Below are 18370 nucleotides of genomic sequence, written 5' to 3' on the forward strand. Positions count from 1 at the left end.
ATGCACAATGCTCATGTATTTGCAGGCTAACAGAAAGTACTGCAACAGGGGACATGATGATTTCTTGGAGGACAGTTTATGGAGGGACATAGCAAAAAACAATTCAAGGTTGTTGCTGGCATTCATGGGAGTAGCTGTGGACAATGGAGCAACACTTCTGGGCCTGAGAAATGAGCACTGGTGTCTATTGGGTCTTGCATAACATCTGTGGGGCAAGGGAAGAAAAGCTGCCACTGTGGTGGAAATGGAGCAGCTGTTTTCTGATTTTGAGCTCTTGCAATGGCCCTTGCGTCCAGCTGTTCAAGGTGGAGCTAGTTGATTGATGGAAGCTTTGAAAGAGCCCTTTAGCGGTTAGCCACAGTAGCGTTCTGGGCCTGGAACTTTAGGCAATGCTGGGAATTGTGTAGTGCTTGCTGTACACATTTATAAATATGACTGTTTTCCTGAAGCTATGCATCATGCACTGCTTCCTGTACATTTACAAGTACTGTGTGCTTTGAGTACTGCTATGCGTTCTGCAATGTATTGTGAGCTAATAAAGATGGTTTTGTTCTCCCAAAACAGTGCGCCAAAAACAAGCACCACAATGCAAATTTAACAAATTAGTAGAATGTAACTTTGAAATTGGAAAGGCACCAAACATTTTCTATTTCAGTGCATAAACATAGTCCATTATGACTACACATATACCAGCTGTGGTTGTTAGAGGTCAATGTATGCGAGACTGTGGTTTTTTACTTGCTATTTCGCAGCATGGAGTGGTAGGGGTAGGGATGTGGCCCATAATGTCTCGTGGAAAGTTGGGGTTGGGGATGTAAGGAGCTGCTACCATGGAATTCTCCTAGGACCTGGGAGGAGGCCAGGATTTTTGGACCCATAGATCAACCAAGTTCTGCAGCATTTGAGGTTGCTGCCTGAGAAGACCCATTATGTCCTGGTGCATCTTCCCCTCCTTGTGCTGCTGGGTCTTTCTGTCTGGCATATTGGCCCTCCAGGCCCATAGTTCATGGTCTGATACAATATTGGCTTGCAGGATGTCACTGATCATGTCCTCCCTCGTCCTCTTCTTTCTTCTCCTTAGCAAAGTCAGGTATTCTGCAAGTGTGGAAGGGGCATCCCTCAAACGCCACAATGGCAGAAGCTGCCAATTAAGACAGACACATATATCATTAGATTTAGAATCACAATGGAAAGGGAAAGATAAGTTTCAAAATGCCTTTTTCTTATTTCCATAAAATTTTAATAAGACGTTCATTGACACTTCAACTTCAGAGTGCCTCTGCCCAGCGCTGCTTTCTAGCCCCAGCAATGATGAGCATGACCCACCAGGGATTGGGGGGAGGGGAGAGTGGGAAAGGATTTTCGATTGCATGAAGCAAACTTTCAGTCCCTATTCCAGGGTATGATATAAAGGCCGTGGCACTGAATATTGGCACTGCCACCCCCAGTCTGGTCCCCTTCTCCCCTTCATCCCCCCGCTGTCCCCGCCACCCCCCATCTGTTCCCCTTCTCCCCTGCATCCCCCCGCTGTCCCCGCAACCCCCCATCTGTTCCCCTTCTCCCCTTCATCCCCCCGCTGTCCCCGCCCCCCCCAGTCTGGTCCCCTTCTCCCCTTCATCCCCCCGCTGTCCCTGCCACCCCCAGTCTGGTCCCCCCTTCTCCCCTTCATCCCCCCGCTGTCACCGCCCCCCCCGTCTGGTCCCCCCTTCTCCCCTGCATCCCCCCGCTGTCCCCGCCCCCCCGTCTGGTCCCCCCTTCTCCCCTGCATCCCCCCGCTGTCCCCGCCCCCCCAGTCTGGTCCCCCCTTCTCCCCTGCATCCCCCTGCAGTCCCCGCCCCCCCCGTCTGGTCCCCCCTTCTCCCCTGCATCCCCCCGCTGTCCCCGCCCCCCCCGTCTGGTCCCCCCTTCTCCCCTGCATCCCCCTGCAGTCCCCGCCCCCCCGTCTGGTCCCCCCTTCTCCCCTGCATCCCCCCGCTGTCCCCGGCCCCCCCAGTCTGGTCCCCCCTTCTCCCCTGCATCCCCCCGCAGTCCCCGCCCCCCCGTCTGGTCCCCCCTTCTCCCCTGCATCCCCCCGCTGTCCCCGCCCCCCCCAGTCTGGTCCCCCCTTCTCCCCTGCATCCCCCCGCTGTCCCCGCCCCCCCCGTCTGGTCCCCCCTTCTCCCCTGCATCCCCCTGCAGTCCCCGCCCCCCCCCGTCTGGTCCCCCCTTCTCCCCTGCATCCCCCCGCTGTCCCCGCCCCCCCCAGTCTGGTCCCCCCTTCTCCCCCGCCCCCCCCCCCGCCCGCTCTCTCTTTTCCCCCCAGAGCAGTTCCTCACAGCGTGCACCTCTGCCGCCCTCTCCCGCCTTCCCGTCCCGCCGGCTGTCCCAGCTCATCCCGCCAGCCCCGCTCCTTCCCCTCCCATCCGCAGTCACCCGCGCGCGGTCCCAGCCGCTCACCCTCGGGCCGACCTCCCTCCCCTCCCCCGCCCGGGGAAGCCTGGCCGCTCCCCCCCTTCCCTGCTGCAGTCGCCGCCAGGGCTCCGGCTGTGCTCGGCGGCTGCTGCGCTCTCTGGGGCTGGCCGGCCGGCGGTGGCGATCTCGCTCTCTCCCGCTGAACTGGGGACCAGCTGGCAAATACGGATTATGAAGTAGAGGCGAGTAGAGCACCTATTGCCTGTCCGCGTAGGAAGTTTTTGGAGCCGTGGATGTGGGCAGGTTTTCACCTGTCTCTCGCGTGCTAACAGGTATGAAACGGTCTTTCCCGTGATGTTCCTGTGTGGCGCCTTCTGAGCTAGGAATAAACTCTCAGGGGACTGCCGGCTTTGCACGCAACCGGGCCCGCTAACAGGCGGGCTGCGCCCGAGACCTCTTCCTCGTGCCACAAAAATGCTGAACGCTTTAAAAAAAAAAAAAGACCTGAGCGCTGGAGTTTACGGAACAGCTGTTTGGAGCCTCAGCGGGAAAAGGTCGATACCCTGTTCTCACACCCACCCACCCCGGGTAAGGTGACCGTGATTACTGGACCACAAATGTGCTCCTCTCTGTTCCAGCCGCGTTTACAAATAGATACAGTTGAGGAAAGATGTCAAGAAATGAATCGTGGCCAGTTACAGGATTTTACACTAAAAGTAGCTTTTCCTGAATAGCCTTGACCAGTTTGATGAAAATATTCTTGGCTAGATTGAACGGTGACACTTTTTCCCCGGGTACTTTTCAAGAGGCTTTAGCTTAAAAACAGAAAGAAAGAAAGAAAGAAAGAAAGAAAGAAAGAAAGAAAGAAAGAAAGAAAGAAAAGGGTCATTTTCATACTTTTGCCTCTGTACAGTCCCAGGAGTGCCTATTGAGAAAGGCTGTTTTTGCAGCAACTTCCCCCACCCCCTCTCGATTCATCTGCTCAGTTTCTCTGTTACCATTCCTCCCATATTTTGAAATTGACACTAATTTTATCCAGATTGCTTCTGGCAGTGAAGAGCTACAAACATCTCCGCTAAGTTTTTTATTTAATTTTCAGCCCCTGGAGTCCTTTTTATAAAACGAGCTCATCTGCAAGAGAAATGGAAAAAGTAAAGGCAGCAGGTATTTAAATTTGAAAACTGATCATTTTGTTTTAGAAACCTGGGATCTCTCTCTCTCTAAAACACTAGGCTAAAAGCTATTTTCTTTCTTTTAGGCAACTCTAGAATCGCGTTTAAGGAACTATCTATTGAGAGAGATACGTCCAAAAAAAATGTTTGAGGTAACACTGCTTCTGTTCCTGATAATGCTGGGGTAATTCATCCATCTATGTCTAATTCTTCTGTCTGTGCCTCATACACTGATATGCGGGCTCAGTGCACTACAGAGGGCATGTGGTAATTGTACACAAGAGGGTATTAGTGTAGAGAATTGTATAGTTACTAGACGTCAATCTTGTAAATAGGCAAAGCTGATCAATATCAATAAATAGGAAAGCTAGTTGCACTGCAATCATAAAGAATTTAACAGACTGCTGGGACTAGAACAGCTCATTGCTAGGGATGGGGGTGGATAAAATAAACTCATTGGAAGTGAAAGCGACTGCTAACAGCAACTTTAAAAGGACGGGTTTTGGTCTCTACAACTTTCGTTTCACCGGGAAGTGAAAGATGCTTGTTAATGACAGAGCGTTAATTTTAGGAGCTGTTCAAAATATCCTCCAAAACGAGCAAAAGTTGCTTGACAACCATGCTTTCTTTCTCTCGTCCTTGAAAAGTAAGGGAAGAAAATAGTGGGCGTAGTACTGTCTGGAAAGAAATGGTATCTGTCTATAAAATGCGTGGCAAGCTTTGTGAGCTATACAAAGTAAAAATAACATGTTTGTTAAAGTGGAAAATTGCTTAGTTTAGCACACACCGTTCACCAATAATTGTATGCATTTGTGTGTCTCTGGAGAGAAACATTCGGGGCGTTGAGAGGGACACTTGGGGTTGGGGAAGATATTTAAGAGCGTTTCATTCTCTAGTGCAATAAGTGTTCTTACCACAAAACAGCCGTGCCTTTGTCTACTGGGAAAACTAACCCTGAATGAATTAGCGATGGTATGGGTCAGAAGTGAGGTGTGTTGTGAAAAGACTTGCCAGAGCCGTGTCTTCAGGCAATCTTATCAATTGTCATTTTCTCAAGACAGTTCATCTGGTAAATGTATCTTTTCCACCCGAAAGAGGTGTATGAGAGATTATTTGTACAATGTGCACGGCTCTTTACAGAAAACTGAAAAACGACAGATTCCTGCACACGAGTTTACAGCCTAAACTAAAATGTACTTTAAAATTCAGTCTAGAAAATTGCGGGTAAGTGTCCTTAATAAAAGTAGTTTTATAATGCATCATATTAGACTGCATTGAAAGATAAAATATTTAGCAAGAATACCTTTAAAGTGCCCCTAAGAGAATTAATCTAATTCTGCCACCTAGTGGATGTACATATATATCTGCCACTTCATCCTAACTTGTGCTGATATGCTTGATGAGTGCATTAGTTTACATATCTGACCTTCCATTCTGGTTTAAGAAAAACAGAGATCTATTCTGAGATATCGTAAATTTAGGTATGTGTATCGTGCACAAATATAGAAGCTAATTTTACAAGATATGTATTAAAGCACAAGGCAGGGTTCTGAAATCAAACTAGATTTACTTCAGCTGCAAAATGAATTAATGGAATTAAGGATAATTTCAGCCTTTCCTTATTGCTTATATATATATATATATATATATATATATATACACACACACACACACACACACACATATATATATACAGGCACACAGATACAAATTTAAATCTCTGTTTTTCTTAAACCAGAATGGAAGGTCAGATATGTAAACTAATGCACTCATCAAGCATATCAGCACAAATTAGGATGAAGTGGCAGACAGAATTCAGGACTGAGATTTACTGTTATGTCTTAGCTCATTACTAAGGTAATAGTTTCTTCTGTGGAGTCTGGATGAGCAGATGCTATTACCCCTAAACATTTTCATGATTCATCTTGAGATTTGCACATGCTATCTGTGGTTAGATGTTGATAGATAGTTGCCCCAAAACAGTGAGTTTTCTTCCTGAACTATTCATTCCAATTTTTTTCTCTTTGCAAAATTGGGTGGAAAAAGATGTACCTCTGAACAGGCTAAAGTAACAACTCCTCACTTTGAGGTCTGAACATTACTTAAATCTGTTTTTGAGATAGTAGAGCTCTAGTCCTTGTGCAAACCCCTCCAATGATAAGTACCTTTTCAACAACCCCAGGACACAGATTGTACTAAATAGATAGACATTGGAGGGAAAAACCCTGCCAGGAACTTGAGCTTCATTTTTCTTCTCATCAATCCTATATTAGCAAGTGAATTACAACTATGCATGAATTTGTGGGAAATTTGGGGCAGACCCACAAATCTGCTTGTGGGTGTTTTAATTGTACGAAGAGGGAGATATGTTATATTGGAGCTTGTTGAAGGGGGTGAGAGTAGAAGCAGAGTGTAGAGTTTGGGGGAGTTTGCTATGAGGGATGGAGAAATATTTGGGATGTTGAGAGTTTGAAGTGGGGAAAGTTGGAGGGGCTTGTACATGCAATTGATCAAAGTAAGAGCCCTCATCATTGTGTTGGGGGGGGGTGATAATTGGAAGGAGAAGCTGAAGTTTTTCACAGGGGACCGAATCGCCGCTCTTCCTTTTGTTTTGTTCCCAGTTTCTTCTCCTTCTCTGAAGCACTTGCTCCCTACCTTAAAGCAGCACACTCTTTTTAAGATCTCTGTTTATTAATTTTAAACATAGGTAGCAATAAAAGAAAACATTGTCTAGGACAACTAGTTTGCTCTGATATGGCAATTCCTATGTTTGTAATAGGTTTGTTTCTGGGTATAGGCTTCTTCCAACTCTCAAAGTACTTCATTTCCAACCCATAGCAAACAAAAAATGGTTCATTATAAATATAAAAAGTCTTGACTTCTAAAGTCTGCCCTTACAGAGAATAACCATTCTATTCAATCTTTCAAAGAGGAGGAGCTGATATAGTCTTTGCGGTTGTGTTAGAGATGATTGCAGGGAGCTACATCACCCCACCCATTTTATTGTAGGAAGCCTTTATATAGAGAAAAGTTAGTTATAGCTCCAGCTGGGACATCAACCATCTTACTGGAAAGACTTCAGCAGTGGTATGCCCAAGTCTCTCTGCATGAAACTAGTGTTAGTGAACATTCCTAAACATTTATGACACTTAGCTGTAGGAAAACATCATGTATGTGGACTCTGAATTGTGAGCCAGTCATTAGGCTCAAAGAGAAGCGGAATTCTAGGAAGAATGCGTCTTGCATATTGACAGGTTTCACAAGTTCTGCAAAACAACTGGTTTCTTAGCATCTCTCTACTTGTTAAACAGGTGTATTAGGACATTAAAATACAGTTCTTTTCACATTAATATCAGTAATATTTATCCTTTCAGGCTTTTAAAGTTTTTTGTATACTTTAAAGCAGAATCTGGCCTACTTTAAAGTTCATCTTCTTATACCCTCATGTTAGTTGCCTTTATTGCCACTCCGCTGCCTTCATGCCCATTTTAACTCTCTTTACCTCAGACTTAGTGGTCCAAATTTAGAAGATCTGTAAGGAGATAAATTGGTAAGGGGGCATGAATCGAAGGGCAGGTCTGCACTGATGCAACTGAGCCACCGTAGAGCATCTTGTGAAGATACAAGATGCCCATGAAAAAGCTCTTCCCCATCGGCATAATTACTCCACCTTCACGAGAGGCGGAAGCTATGTCAGTAGGAGAGCATTTCCTGCCGACATAGCACTTAGGTTGCTGTGACTTGTAGTCGCTGTAGTCCTGCCCTAAGTAAGTTAATTAGGAATCAAAGTTAGTGTACCACACAAGTTTAGGATCTTGGAAGATGTTGTAAATTACACAGATGATGATGGACTCCCCTCTGAATGTGGTAGAAGTAATAAACTCCACTGTTGGACTTGGTGCTCACAGCTGAATGGTGGGTGCTAATTGTTCTAGCTAAGATCTGAGTCTGATAACTGATACAACAAGTTGTCCAAAAATTATAGGACTCATTGGTTCATGTTGAGCTTTTTAAAGCAAAGTGTTAATAAAAAATATTATTCACAAGGTATTGTTTTGCACCTTATCACTTTATCTAGCCTTATTCACTTATTACCGTTAATTTTCACCAAAACAAAGGATTCAGATTTTGCTAAACTATATTGTACGTAATATAAAACAGACATTTTATCCAGGTTTCCACTGTAATTACGGTAAACCAAAGAGCATAACCATACATGCCCTTAAATTGCTTAACTTAAGGTTTAATTATAGGCAGTGCTTTAGGTTTCAATATTACCCAACTGTACAAAGGGGTACATGAATAAGCTCAATTCTCCAAATGGCAACAGCCAATATCTGGTTAATATTTTAGGCATCAAGTCCATCCACAAAGTTAGAATGGACTTGCAATTAAGGTACTGGGCTGGGATTCAGAGGAGCTTAGTTCCACTCCTGGCTATGCTATAGCCTTCCTGTGTGACCTTGGGAAAGTCATTAGGGAACCAAGGCACAGAAAGACTATCTGTAAAACAAGAATAATGCTTCATTTGTGTTTCTTGTCTATTTAAAATGTAAGCTCTTGTGTATATACAGCACCTGGTACAACGAGTCTTGCATCTCAGCTGGAGCCTCCAGGCACCACTGTAATATGTATTCAAAGTTTTTTGAGAGATCTGAAAGCGAAATAGCTTGGGAGGCCTATCTAGCCTGTCCACCACCTATGACCGTGTCCTCCCTACTCCATGAATCACTGAAATCCCTCCCCCATATTAGCCATCTTCTACTTTCTTGTGACTTACCCTTTGTGTATGAAGCTCTGTGGCTCTTGGGTCCCTCAGACAGACTAGAAAGCCAGAGGATGGAGCAGAAGCAAATCCTTCCAAGCAAGAGCACAAGCAGGCAATTTAAGGAATGAATGTGTCTCACTGTCTACAGGTACCAGAAACAGACAGAATTGGGGATGGCCATCTGTCTTTCTGGTTGGATGCGTGGTATGTAGCTGCATAGGTTGCTTAGGCCAAAAGCTGCTATTGTTGGATATGATACATAAAGAACATTTTCATTTGGAGAAAGTACTAATTTGAATCAAGCTATTTTACTTTTATTCAGCCTTTTAAAAAGACATTTTGCATATATTGATCTGCATTTATTGCATATTATCTTCAGAATTTTTGCAGTCCTTGATTGTTTTCGGCCACAAACTCAAGAACAAAATTAGACAAGGCACTACACTACAAAGCCTGATGTTGATGGATTTGAAATGTATCAAATACATTTATGATCGGTACCATGCCATGTTGTTAAAGTAAAACAAAGGAAATGGGGCTAGCTTCTTAAAATATGAGTATTATGATTTATATCTAGGTGTAATTTATTATTTAATGAATAACATAAGTAGAATTATAGAGATCAAAATGTGGGGAAATGAAGGAAGGATTCAATGAGTTCCTGTTTCTTTTGTAACCCGGGTGCCAATATTCTACTCTCATTGATTTTGATGGAAATATTGTACAGTGCTGTAGTCATACAATATAGTCTGATAAATTTAATTTTTAAATACCAATTTGATTCTCTATTCTCCCTTTTTCAGAGCAACACACATTAACACAATGGGACGTATATTGCTGCTATTGATGCTTTCCATTCCCATATTATGTTTGACTGATGGAGCCGAAACAGAACAAGATTTCACCTGGCACTTGAAGAACGTACCCCAGATTGTGAGTGAACGGACTTTTGCCCTTGACAGCCCTAAATTTGAGGCAAAAGCCAAATTAGAGCTGAGTAATGTGTGTGGAATTGAATGCCAAAGGAGACTCCCAGTGCCAAGCTTGTCTGACCTGAAGGAGTTTCTGTCCTATGAGACTGTTTTTGAGAATGGCACACGGACCCTGACTCATGTGAATGTTCTAGGGCTAGCAGTTGACGCAGCCAACACCACTACCGCAAAAACGTCCTCAAGAAGAAAGAGGCAGATATATGGCACAGACAGCAGATTCAGTATCTCTGACAAGAGGTTCATGACCAACTTCCCTTTCAGCACAGCTGTGAAGATTTCCACAGGCTGCAGTGGCATTCTTATTTCCCCCATGCACGTTCTAACAGCAGCTCGCTGTATTCATAATGGCAAGGATTACATCAAGGGCAGCAAAAAGCTGAGGGTGGGATTGCTGAAGATGAGATCTAAAGGTGAGGGCAAGAAACGCAGAGGTGCTCAAAGGGGTAAGAGAGATGTTTCTGTGGCAAGAGATCACAGTGAGCATACCACAGAATTGAAGCAGAGATCCAAAGGTCGTGGCAGAAAACAAAAGGCAACAGGGAGGAGTCGGAAAACCTCTGATAGTAAACCTTCCTTCCAGTGGACCAGAGTAAAGAGTACCCAGATCCCAAAAGGCTGGTTTGAAGGTGTAACTGGGGATGTTTCCCTGGATTACGATTATGCTGTTCTTGAGCTCAAGCGCCCTCACAAAAAGAAATATATGGAGCTGGGAATCAGCCCAACAATCAGAAAGATGCCTGGTAGCATGATCCACTTCTCAGGTTTTGATGATGATCGATCTGGGCAGCTGGTCTATCGATTTTGTAGTGTGTCTGATGAATCCAGTGATCTCTTCTACCAGTACTGTGATGCTGAGCCTGGGTCTATTGGGTCTGGAGTCTATCTCCGCCTTAAAGAGCCAAACAAGAAGAAATGGAAACGCAAAATCATTGCTGTTTATGCAGGTCATCAGTGGATGGATGTAAATGGTATGCAGCAGGATTATAATGTAGCAGTACGAATTACTCCTCTCAAGTATGCCCAGATTTGTTTCTGGATACATGGGAATGATGAGAATTGTACACAAGGCTGATAAAAGCTGAAACTAGATCTAGCACCTATAACATAATAAAGTAAAAACTTGCCCTAATAATTATTGGAAAAGCATCACCCCGTATCAGGAATTATTTGAACTTGAAGCCTGCAAATATTTTGATGTATTGAGTATTGCTACTCTTAGAGGGTTAGAATTTTCAAATACATTTTTTAATTATATAGTAATCAACACATGACATGCATTTATAATCCAAAACTCTATTTATGTTTAAAATTATGATAAATTCAAATTGTTCTCATTAGAAAAAAGTGACTTCACTTGTTTAATTTTTTAAAGGGAAGTATTGAAACTTCTCAAACTGATACTATTAAACAATGTGTGGGTTTTTTAAAAAATACATTTCCCTTGATTTTCTCAGGGTTCTGCTCCAACAAGCATCTTCTAGTATGCAAGTAGCACATATCTTATATAATAGCATGCGCAGAATGATACAAATTGTGAAAAATTTGAGTAAACTAACCTTAATTAGTTTGATCTTACCCCAAAGAGCATATGTACACTCTGAGGGCATGTCTACACTTAGCGTGGATCGATGCTGTGGTGATTGATCCACCGGGGGTCAGTTTAGTGGGTCTAGTGAAGGCCTGCTAAATTGACCACAGATTGCTCTCCCATCGATGACTGTACTCCACTTGCATGAGAAGCATAAGGTAAGTCGATGGGAGAAACTCTTCCTTGGACCCAGCACGGTTTAGACACTGCAATAAGTTGACCTAAGCTACGTCGACTCCAGCTACGTTATTCTTGTAGCTGGAGTTGCATAACTTAGATCGACTTAACCCTGTAGTGTAGTGTATTCTGAAAGGTGATTACCTAGTTCATACTTACTAGCTTGGGTGCCTTACAAACTCTTCCATGGAAATTCTAAATTGCTGTAGCTGATAATGAATCCTAAAAACAATGAATTTCATTTCACTGCATTCTAAAATAGCAAAGAGTTTAATGAATGTAGCAGTTCTGTTTGGAATAAGGAAGAACCATATGGGTTTAATTTAATGCCTTTAAGTCTAGTTTGAGAAGGTATGCAAAGCTGGAGAATATGAAACATGCATTTTAATATTTGGAGACAAGTAGGTTTAATGTATAATATATTAAACCTTTCCATCAGGTGAAGTATTCTGTAGTTGTCTTTATCAGGAAGCGGCTCTGTGACAACAGTTTAAAGCTTCAAAAAAGATTTTTGGGTGCTAAACATTTTAACAGCTTTTGTAACTACTTTTATAAGAGTTCAGCTGTCATAGATAGGCTACAGTATATCAGCTTGGGAGTTGGAAAGCAATGTTCTTTTTCATACAATTCTAGAAGCTGGATAGTTCTAATCCCATCATATTCAGACCTCATCAACATGAGTTATAGGGAGAGAAGATAATCCTCCCATGCTAAATCATGTTATGCCACCTAATGAAATGATAGGCGAGTTATCCTGTAAATGCAATAGATATCTTACTAGGTAGCAATACTGCTAATCAGATAAGTTGGCTCATTTCTGCTACTGGAGCACAGAATTAATACAGAGGGTATTTCTATGAAGTGAGCCTGATTGTTTAACATTTGTATACAAGTATCACTATTTTTTTTTGTTATCAGTTGTTCTCGATTGCTTCGCATATAATCTAATCCTGTGCATTTCAAAGTCTTAGTGTAACAAACAAGACTGTCAGGATGCTAATTTAATCTAATAATGTAAAATTTAAATGCTATATGCATTTGTTTATTACTGTTAAAGTTATTCAATATTTCAGGATTTAATTTGCTGTGATAATTCGCTTGCATCAACCAAAATTCATTTTCTTTACCAGTCTAGAAGAAAATAAACAAGAATTTTTTAGATATTTTTGGCTTGCTCTATCTTTAAAATTACATGTGATGCTGCACATTTATACTTGATATGTTTTGATGAAGAAGATTTTTTTTAATGATTGAAAACAAAATCTGGCACTTTTGATTTGCAGGTGACTTTACCATTGTATTTCTAAAGCATGAACATTTGAGGTTTATTTGTCTACCATAAACAAAACCTATTTTGAACTCTTGCAATATTTCACTCTAAATGAAGTCTCACTCTAAATTAATTTTTTTTTTTTTTTTTTTTTTTTTTTTTTTTTTATAATTTAGGCCCTGTCTCTGTAAACAGTTAAATTCATGCTTTGCTTTACTCACATGACTGTCTGATTGCAGAAACAGTACTATAATCTGTAAAGCTTGGAAAATGTCTAAGGTACAGTTAAAGATTAATGTTACCTTATTTCTTCTGCAATACCTCTAAATATTGCTCCTCCATTAAAAGTAATTTAAAATCACCTCAGTACAGTATTTGTACCTGCTACCTCATACCCCTGTAGCACAGATCTAAAGCATTATTTAGAGTGAACTATAATGCTTTACTTAAGTGTAGAATTTTTAACTTATTCTAAAAAAATTAAATGCCAGTTCCTCAGCTGGTGTAAATCAGCATAGCTTCATTGACTAACACAGTTACACTAGCTTCTGATCTAGCCCTAAATCCATCATAATTTAAATTGGTGACTTATTCCTTATGATGGTAAGGCTTAGTATGCCTCTGTTTAGTATGACAGAAGTGACAGTCTGTTTTCATATTAGCTTGAGAATATGGGGGAAAAGCATGAATGATGAACGATGACAGTAGCAGATGTCAACTGACTTTATTTGATTAAGTATCTGCTGCAAGTACGGCAACCTGATCTCTTTCCTAGTATACAACAAATACATGAACAAATTAACTTCAGTACCCAGAATGGTAATGGAGCAAATAATCAAGCAATCAATTTGCAAACACCTAGAAGATAACGAGGGGATAAGAAAGTCAACATGGATTTGTCAAGAACAAGTAATCTCAAACCAACCTAATAGCTTTTTGGCAGGGTAACAAACCTTGTGGATGGGGGGAAAGCAGTAGATATGGTATATCTTGACTTTAGTAAGGCTTTTGAAACTGTCTCACATGACTTCATAAACAAACAAAGGAAATATAGCCTAGATGGAGGTACTATAAGGTGGGTGACTGGTTGGAAAACCATTCCCAGAGAGTAATCATCAGTGGTTCACAGTCAAGCTGGAAGGGCATATTGACTGGGGTCCTGCAGGGATCAGTCCTGTTCAATATCCTTAAATTATTTAGATTATAGCATAGAGAGTACATTTATAAACTTTGTGGATGATACCAAGCTGGGAGGAGTTAGAAGTGCTTTGGAGGATAGGATTAAAATTCAAAATGATCTGGACAAACCAGAGAAATGGTCTGAAGTAAATAGGATGAAATTCAATAAGGACAAATGCAAAGTACTCCACTTACGAAGGAACAATCAGTTGCATACATACAAAATGGGAAATGACTGCCTAAGAAGGAGTACTGCGGAATGGGATCTGGGCGTTGTAGTGGTTCACAAGCTAAATAAGAGTCAAAAGTGTAACACTGTTGCAAAAAAAGCAAACAGTATTCTGGGAATGTATCAGCACGAGTGTTGTAAGCAAGACACGAGAAGTAATTCTTCCACTCTACTTCGCACTAATGCGGCCTCAACTGGAGTATTGTGGCCAGTTCTGGATGCCACGTTTCAGGAAAGATATGGACAAAGTCCAGAGGAGAGCAACAAATTATTAAATATCTAGAAAACATGACTTATGAGGAAAGATTTGAAAAACAATTAGTTTGCTTAGTCTGGAGAAGAGAAAACTGAGGCAGGAGATAACATTTTTCAAGTACATAAAAGATTGTTACAAAGAGAAGGATGAAAAAAAATGCTTTCATTAACTTCTGAGGATAGGACAAGAAGCAAATGGCTTAAATTGCAGCAAGGAAGGTGTAGGTTGGACATTAGGAAAAGCTTCCTAACTGTCAGGGTAGTTAAGCATGAACGAACAGCCGAGGAAGGTTATTGAATTTCTATCACTGGAGGTTTTTCAGAACAGGTTAGATGCTTGTCAGGAATGGTCTGGTTATTACTTAGTCCTGCCTTAAGTGCAGGGGACTGGATTAGATGACCTACTGAGATCTCTTCCAGTCCTACATTTCTATGATTCTATGTACAGTACCATTTCATATGAGTAAAATGTAAAAGTAGATGCTCACAGGAAAATATGGAAATTCATCAAAACTATCTTAATATGTTCACTTTTTGGCTTGGTATAAGCAGGTATAATTTAACTGAAGTCAGAGTTAAATTAAATGTAGAGTTGAATGTAGTCCAGGGATCATCAACCTTTGGCATCCGGCCCAGACAGGGTAAGCCCCCTGGTCCCGCAGGGTAAGCCACCTGGTGAGCCGGTTTATTTACCTGCCACGTCTGCAGGTTCAGCTGATCACAGCTCCCATTGGCCACAGTTTGCCACTCCAGGCCAATGGGGGTTGTGGAAAGTGATGGTCAGCACATCAGTCGGCACACACCACTTCCCGCAACACCCATTGGCCTAGAACAGCGAAACAACGTGTGATTGGCCGAACCTTCGGACGAGGCAGGTAAACAAACTGGCCTGGCCCGGCCCACCAGCGGGCTTACCCTGGGGTGAGCCATGTGCCAAAGGTTGCCGATCCCTGTGTAGTCCATGATATTCCATAGCACTCAAGTCAAAAAGTAAAAGAAAAGATAGATGATGTATCCTAATACCATAAAACATTCAAAATGGTCACTGCACATAAGAGAATAAAGTGCTTTGCCTAAGCAGTGTTGCTGCTCACTTCTGGCATTTCTTAAATATTTCACAAGTCAATTGATTTTCACACACTGCTGTGCACAATCCCAAACAGTCAATGAAGTGGACATAGCAATTTCCACCCTATGATGGCAAATGAAATAAGTAGTCCTTGCGATAATTTAAAAATTCTTAAATCATAATTGATACCTGGTAATATATAGTCCCAAATTCAGATCTGCTCTAAGTGGGTGCCACAGATCTGAATTTGACTTTCGACCATAGTTCTCAAGACTCAAAGTGGGGCAGAGCTCTGGCCATAATTCTCCAAATGGTTTTTCTCCCTCTGAAGAATTTGAATACTCGCAGCTTGTATTTACCCAATACAAACACTTTTCCTTCAGGGGTTTTCTGATCTGCCATATTGGACCCATTTCTTAATATTGTACCTGGCTTTACAAAAAGAGTGATTCTCAGACTTTTTTTGGCAGGGACTACTGGCAATTTAGAAAGATGAACCAATAACTTTTTGACATAAAAAAGATAAATATCATCAGCAAACATCAACAAACTAATACCTCAATTCTGCAAAGATTTATGCATTTGCTTAACATTGTGCTCCATGAGAAGTCCCAGGGATAACTGAGTATGTGAAGTACAGCACATGCAATGTCTTTTTAGGATTGGGGCCTAAGTCTATACTAGCTTAGTAAAAGAAAAACAAAGTTAGCAAAATTATTAGGTATATAGCAGTGTAAAAGTACAGGGTGCTTTAAAACAGACACACACACACGAGTCCTTGACCAAAAGAGTTTATAAACTAAGATTTAAATTTTACACTGATTTACATTGCATGAATGGGGTATAAATCAACACACTATATGGCCCTGAGTCAGACAAATGTATTATACAGAAAAAACAATTCATGTACAAGAAAGAATGGAAACGTTGGGGAGGAGATAAACGGGTTTTTTTTCTTACTCTGCTTTTGATTTCAAGAAATAGATAATGAACATTTAATGGAGGCACATACATATAACATAACAGGAAAAGAGAGAGTTTGGTTTTAAACAAGGATTTGAGGGAGGAGTTGGAAGACAGCTGATGCACGGGAATTGGATATTTTTTCCAAGCAAAAAGGCTGGCATGAAAGGCAATAAATGAAATAGTTAGGAGAGAGTATGAAGAGAAGCATAAGAGCAAGAGGCCCAGTAGAAAGCAGGTGAAAGTGAAAGATTATGATCTATTATTGCATAAAATTCTGCATAATCACAAACAACCTTAGTTTTACTATTAAATAATTTAGTCTGTTCCTACCAATCAGGTGCAGGTGTTCCCAAATTCTGGAAACAAGCAAGGGAACACTAAGAGAGACTCTAGACACCAGTGTCCAGAATTTACTCATGAGCAGTCTCACTGAAGTCAACAGGACTACGCAAGTCTTACTTGTGTAACTAAGTATTGTGTGGTCAGGCACCATAGTAAGCAACAGGTCCAAGCTCTATTTGAAAGTTTGGGGAATAAGAACCCTTCAGTCAATGTTGGATCCTGGAGAGCGCAATACATTTCTCTGGTTTGGTAGTAGCTCAACATGATGATGTTGAGGTTCCCAGCAAGCCCTGATCCTTATAAAAGAAAGTAAGTTTTAAAATGTCTCTGCCATTTATTGCCCCAATCATAGCCAATAAAATTTTTCAAATACTTTTGATTTTTGTTAGGCATATTTGCTGAAGTGTAATTGGGGACTTTAATTTAAAAATACAGCACATCACTGATTTAATATGTTGATTAAAAACATTTTTATTTGGAAATGCCAGGATTGAAGGCTGTCTGAAACAATTAAATTTAAAGGCTGTTGTTCAAGTAAAAGCCTGAAATTGCTCAATAAGCTCTAAAGATGTGGAAGGAAATCTATTCACATTCTGTTGAGCTATTTTTATTTCCCACAACTGTGTTCTCCCAGAGCTAAATTATATTCAGATTAAAAACAAAAAGAATCAGTAATCTTGTGCTCTAGCTTATCTTTTTGTCTTCTGCAAAATGCAAACTTGATTGAAGATTCATTTAAATTTTCTAAAGAATGGGAGCAAGTATCCCTAGACAAACTGTAGTGCATACATATTACTATTAACAAACAGCTGTGTCGGTCCCAGGATTTTGGTAATGGGTGGATGAGGTAATAGCTTTTATTGGACCAACTTCTGTTGGTGACAGACACAAACTTTTGAGTTTATAGAGAGCTCTTCTTCAGGTCCGGGAAATGTACTCAGTGTCACAGCTGCATGCTTGCCGGTACTCAGATTCCTGGTGAGATTCCTCCAAGCTCAGCACTCTTCTTAGTATGCCTAACAAGGAACTTCTGCTCTGTTACGACATTTGGTAAGGTAAAAGTTGATAAACAACAAAAATACACAGTATATAATTTAACTGAAGAAGGTATGATTTTTCCCTTTCTTTGCCTGTTTCCTTACATTCTTTAGCCTTTCCTTAAAACAATTAACTCATCAAGTAGCTTTTTTGACTGGACAATGTGTTACTTTGTTATGGAGATACAACAGATGGTCTAATAAGTCTCTTCCATCTCTCATATAAATGGTGACAAAAAAAATCAGTTGGGAACATTTATTTATCATCAGCTATGGGATTTACTATGTAGTATGAGGAGAAAGTGGCATCTCACTCATCAAAATTGTTTGTTTCAACAGAGATGTATACGGTAAGACCAAAAAAACTTGGTCTTTTTAGTTGATTAAATTATGAAAGATCTTTTGAAAAATGTATCTATATAGACTGTGTAGAGTTTATATCAGTGTTTGATTCTATTCTATTCTATATGGATTCTTGTATCACCCTTATCACTGAGTATCTCTGAGCACCTTCTAGTAGTGCAGTAAACTACATGACTAACATCTGTCACGTGCAGTTTGTTCTTTCTCCCCTCTTCTTCCCAGAGAGTTGATGATGTGTGGTGCTATCAAGCCTTTATTGCCACAAGTTTGGGACAACTCTAATATTTATGAATGGTGGACAATATGCAGATGATCCCAAAAATATAGTATGCCACTTAACACACCTTGTTTATGCCACCTGTTTAGCATTTTTTTTTAAAGTTTTCTTATATTTTCTCTCTCCATAGTATATTAGTTTCTATGAAAACAAAGTTGTCATAGGTATGGGTGGAGCTTATATTAAGTCATTTGCAATACAGTAGCCTGAAATTTAGACTGTTTTTAAAAATATTGGAGTTCTACTACAACTATGAACAAATGTTATAAATACCGAGTCAAATTCTCATCTTATT

The 18370-nt window shown here is 41.0% G+C and overlaps 1 protein-coding gene across 4 annotated transcripts; it reads left to right on the forward strand.

Annotated features, from left to right (window-relative positions):
• Positions 1-2301: 2301 nt before the first annotated feature.
• PRSS35 (serine protease 35) lies at positions 2302-13227 on the forward strand. Of its 4 annotated transcripts, XM_038396408.2 has the most exons (5): positions 2302-2723; positions 2894-2945; positions 3491-3555; positions 3650-3715; positions 9135-13227. In XM_038396408.2, the coding sequence occupies exon 5, from the start codon at positions 9154-9156 to the stop codon at positions 10393-10395; it is 1242 nt and encodes a 413-aa protein (XP_038252336.1). In that variant the 5' UTR covers positions 2302-2723; positions 2894-2945; positions 3491-3555; positions 3650-3715; positions 9135-9153; the 3' UTR covers positions 10396-13227. The 4 variants fall into 4 exon arrangements, with proteins under 4 accessions (XP_038252336.1, XP_043366541.1, XP_043366542.1 ...); XM_043510606.1 differs by lacking the exon at positions 3650-3715; XM_043510607.1 differs by lacking the exons at positions 3491-3555; positions 3650-3715.
• The last annotated feature ends 5143 nt before the right edge of the window (positions 13228-18370 follow it).

The sequence above is a fragment of the Dermochelys coriacea genome, chromosome 3 (genome assembly GCF_009764565.3).
Source record: "Dermochelys coriacea isolate rDerCor1 chromosome 3, rDerCor1.pri.v4, whole genome shotgun sequence".
In the NCBI taxonomy this organism is placed as follows: Eukaryota; Metazoa; Chordata; order Testudines; family Dermochelyidae; genus Dermochelys; species Dermochelys coriacea.

Excerpts from the sequence above, each read along its gene's own strand:
- PRSS35 (XM_038396408.2), top strand. The coding sequence starts at position 9,154 with ATGGGACGTATATTGCTGCTATTGATGCTTTCCATTCCCATATTATGT.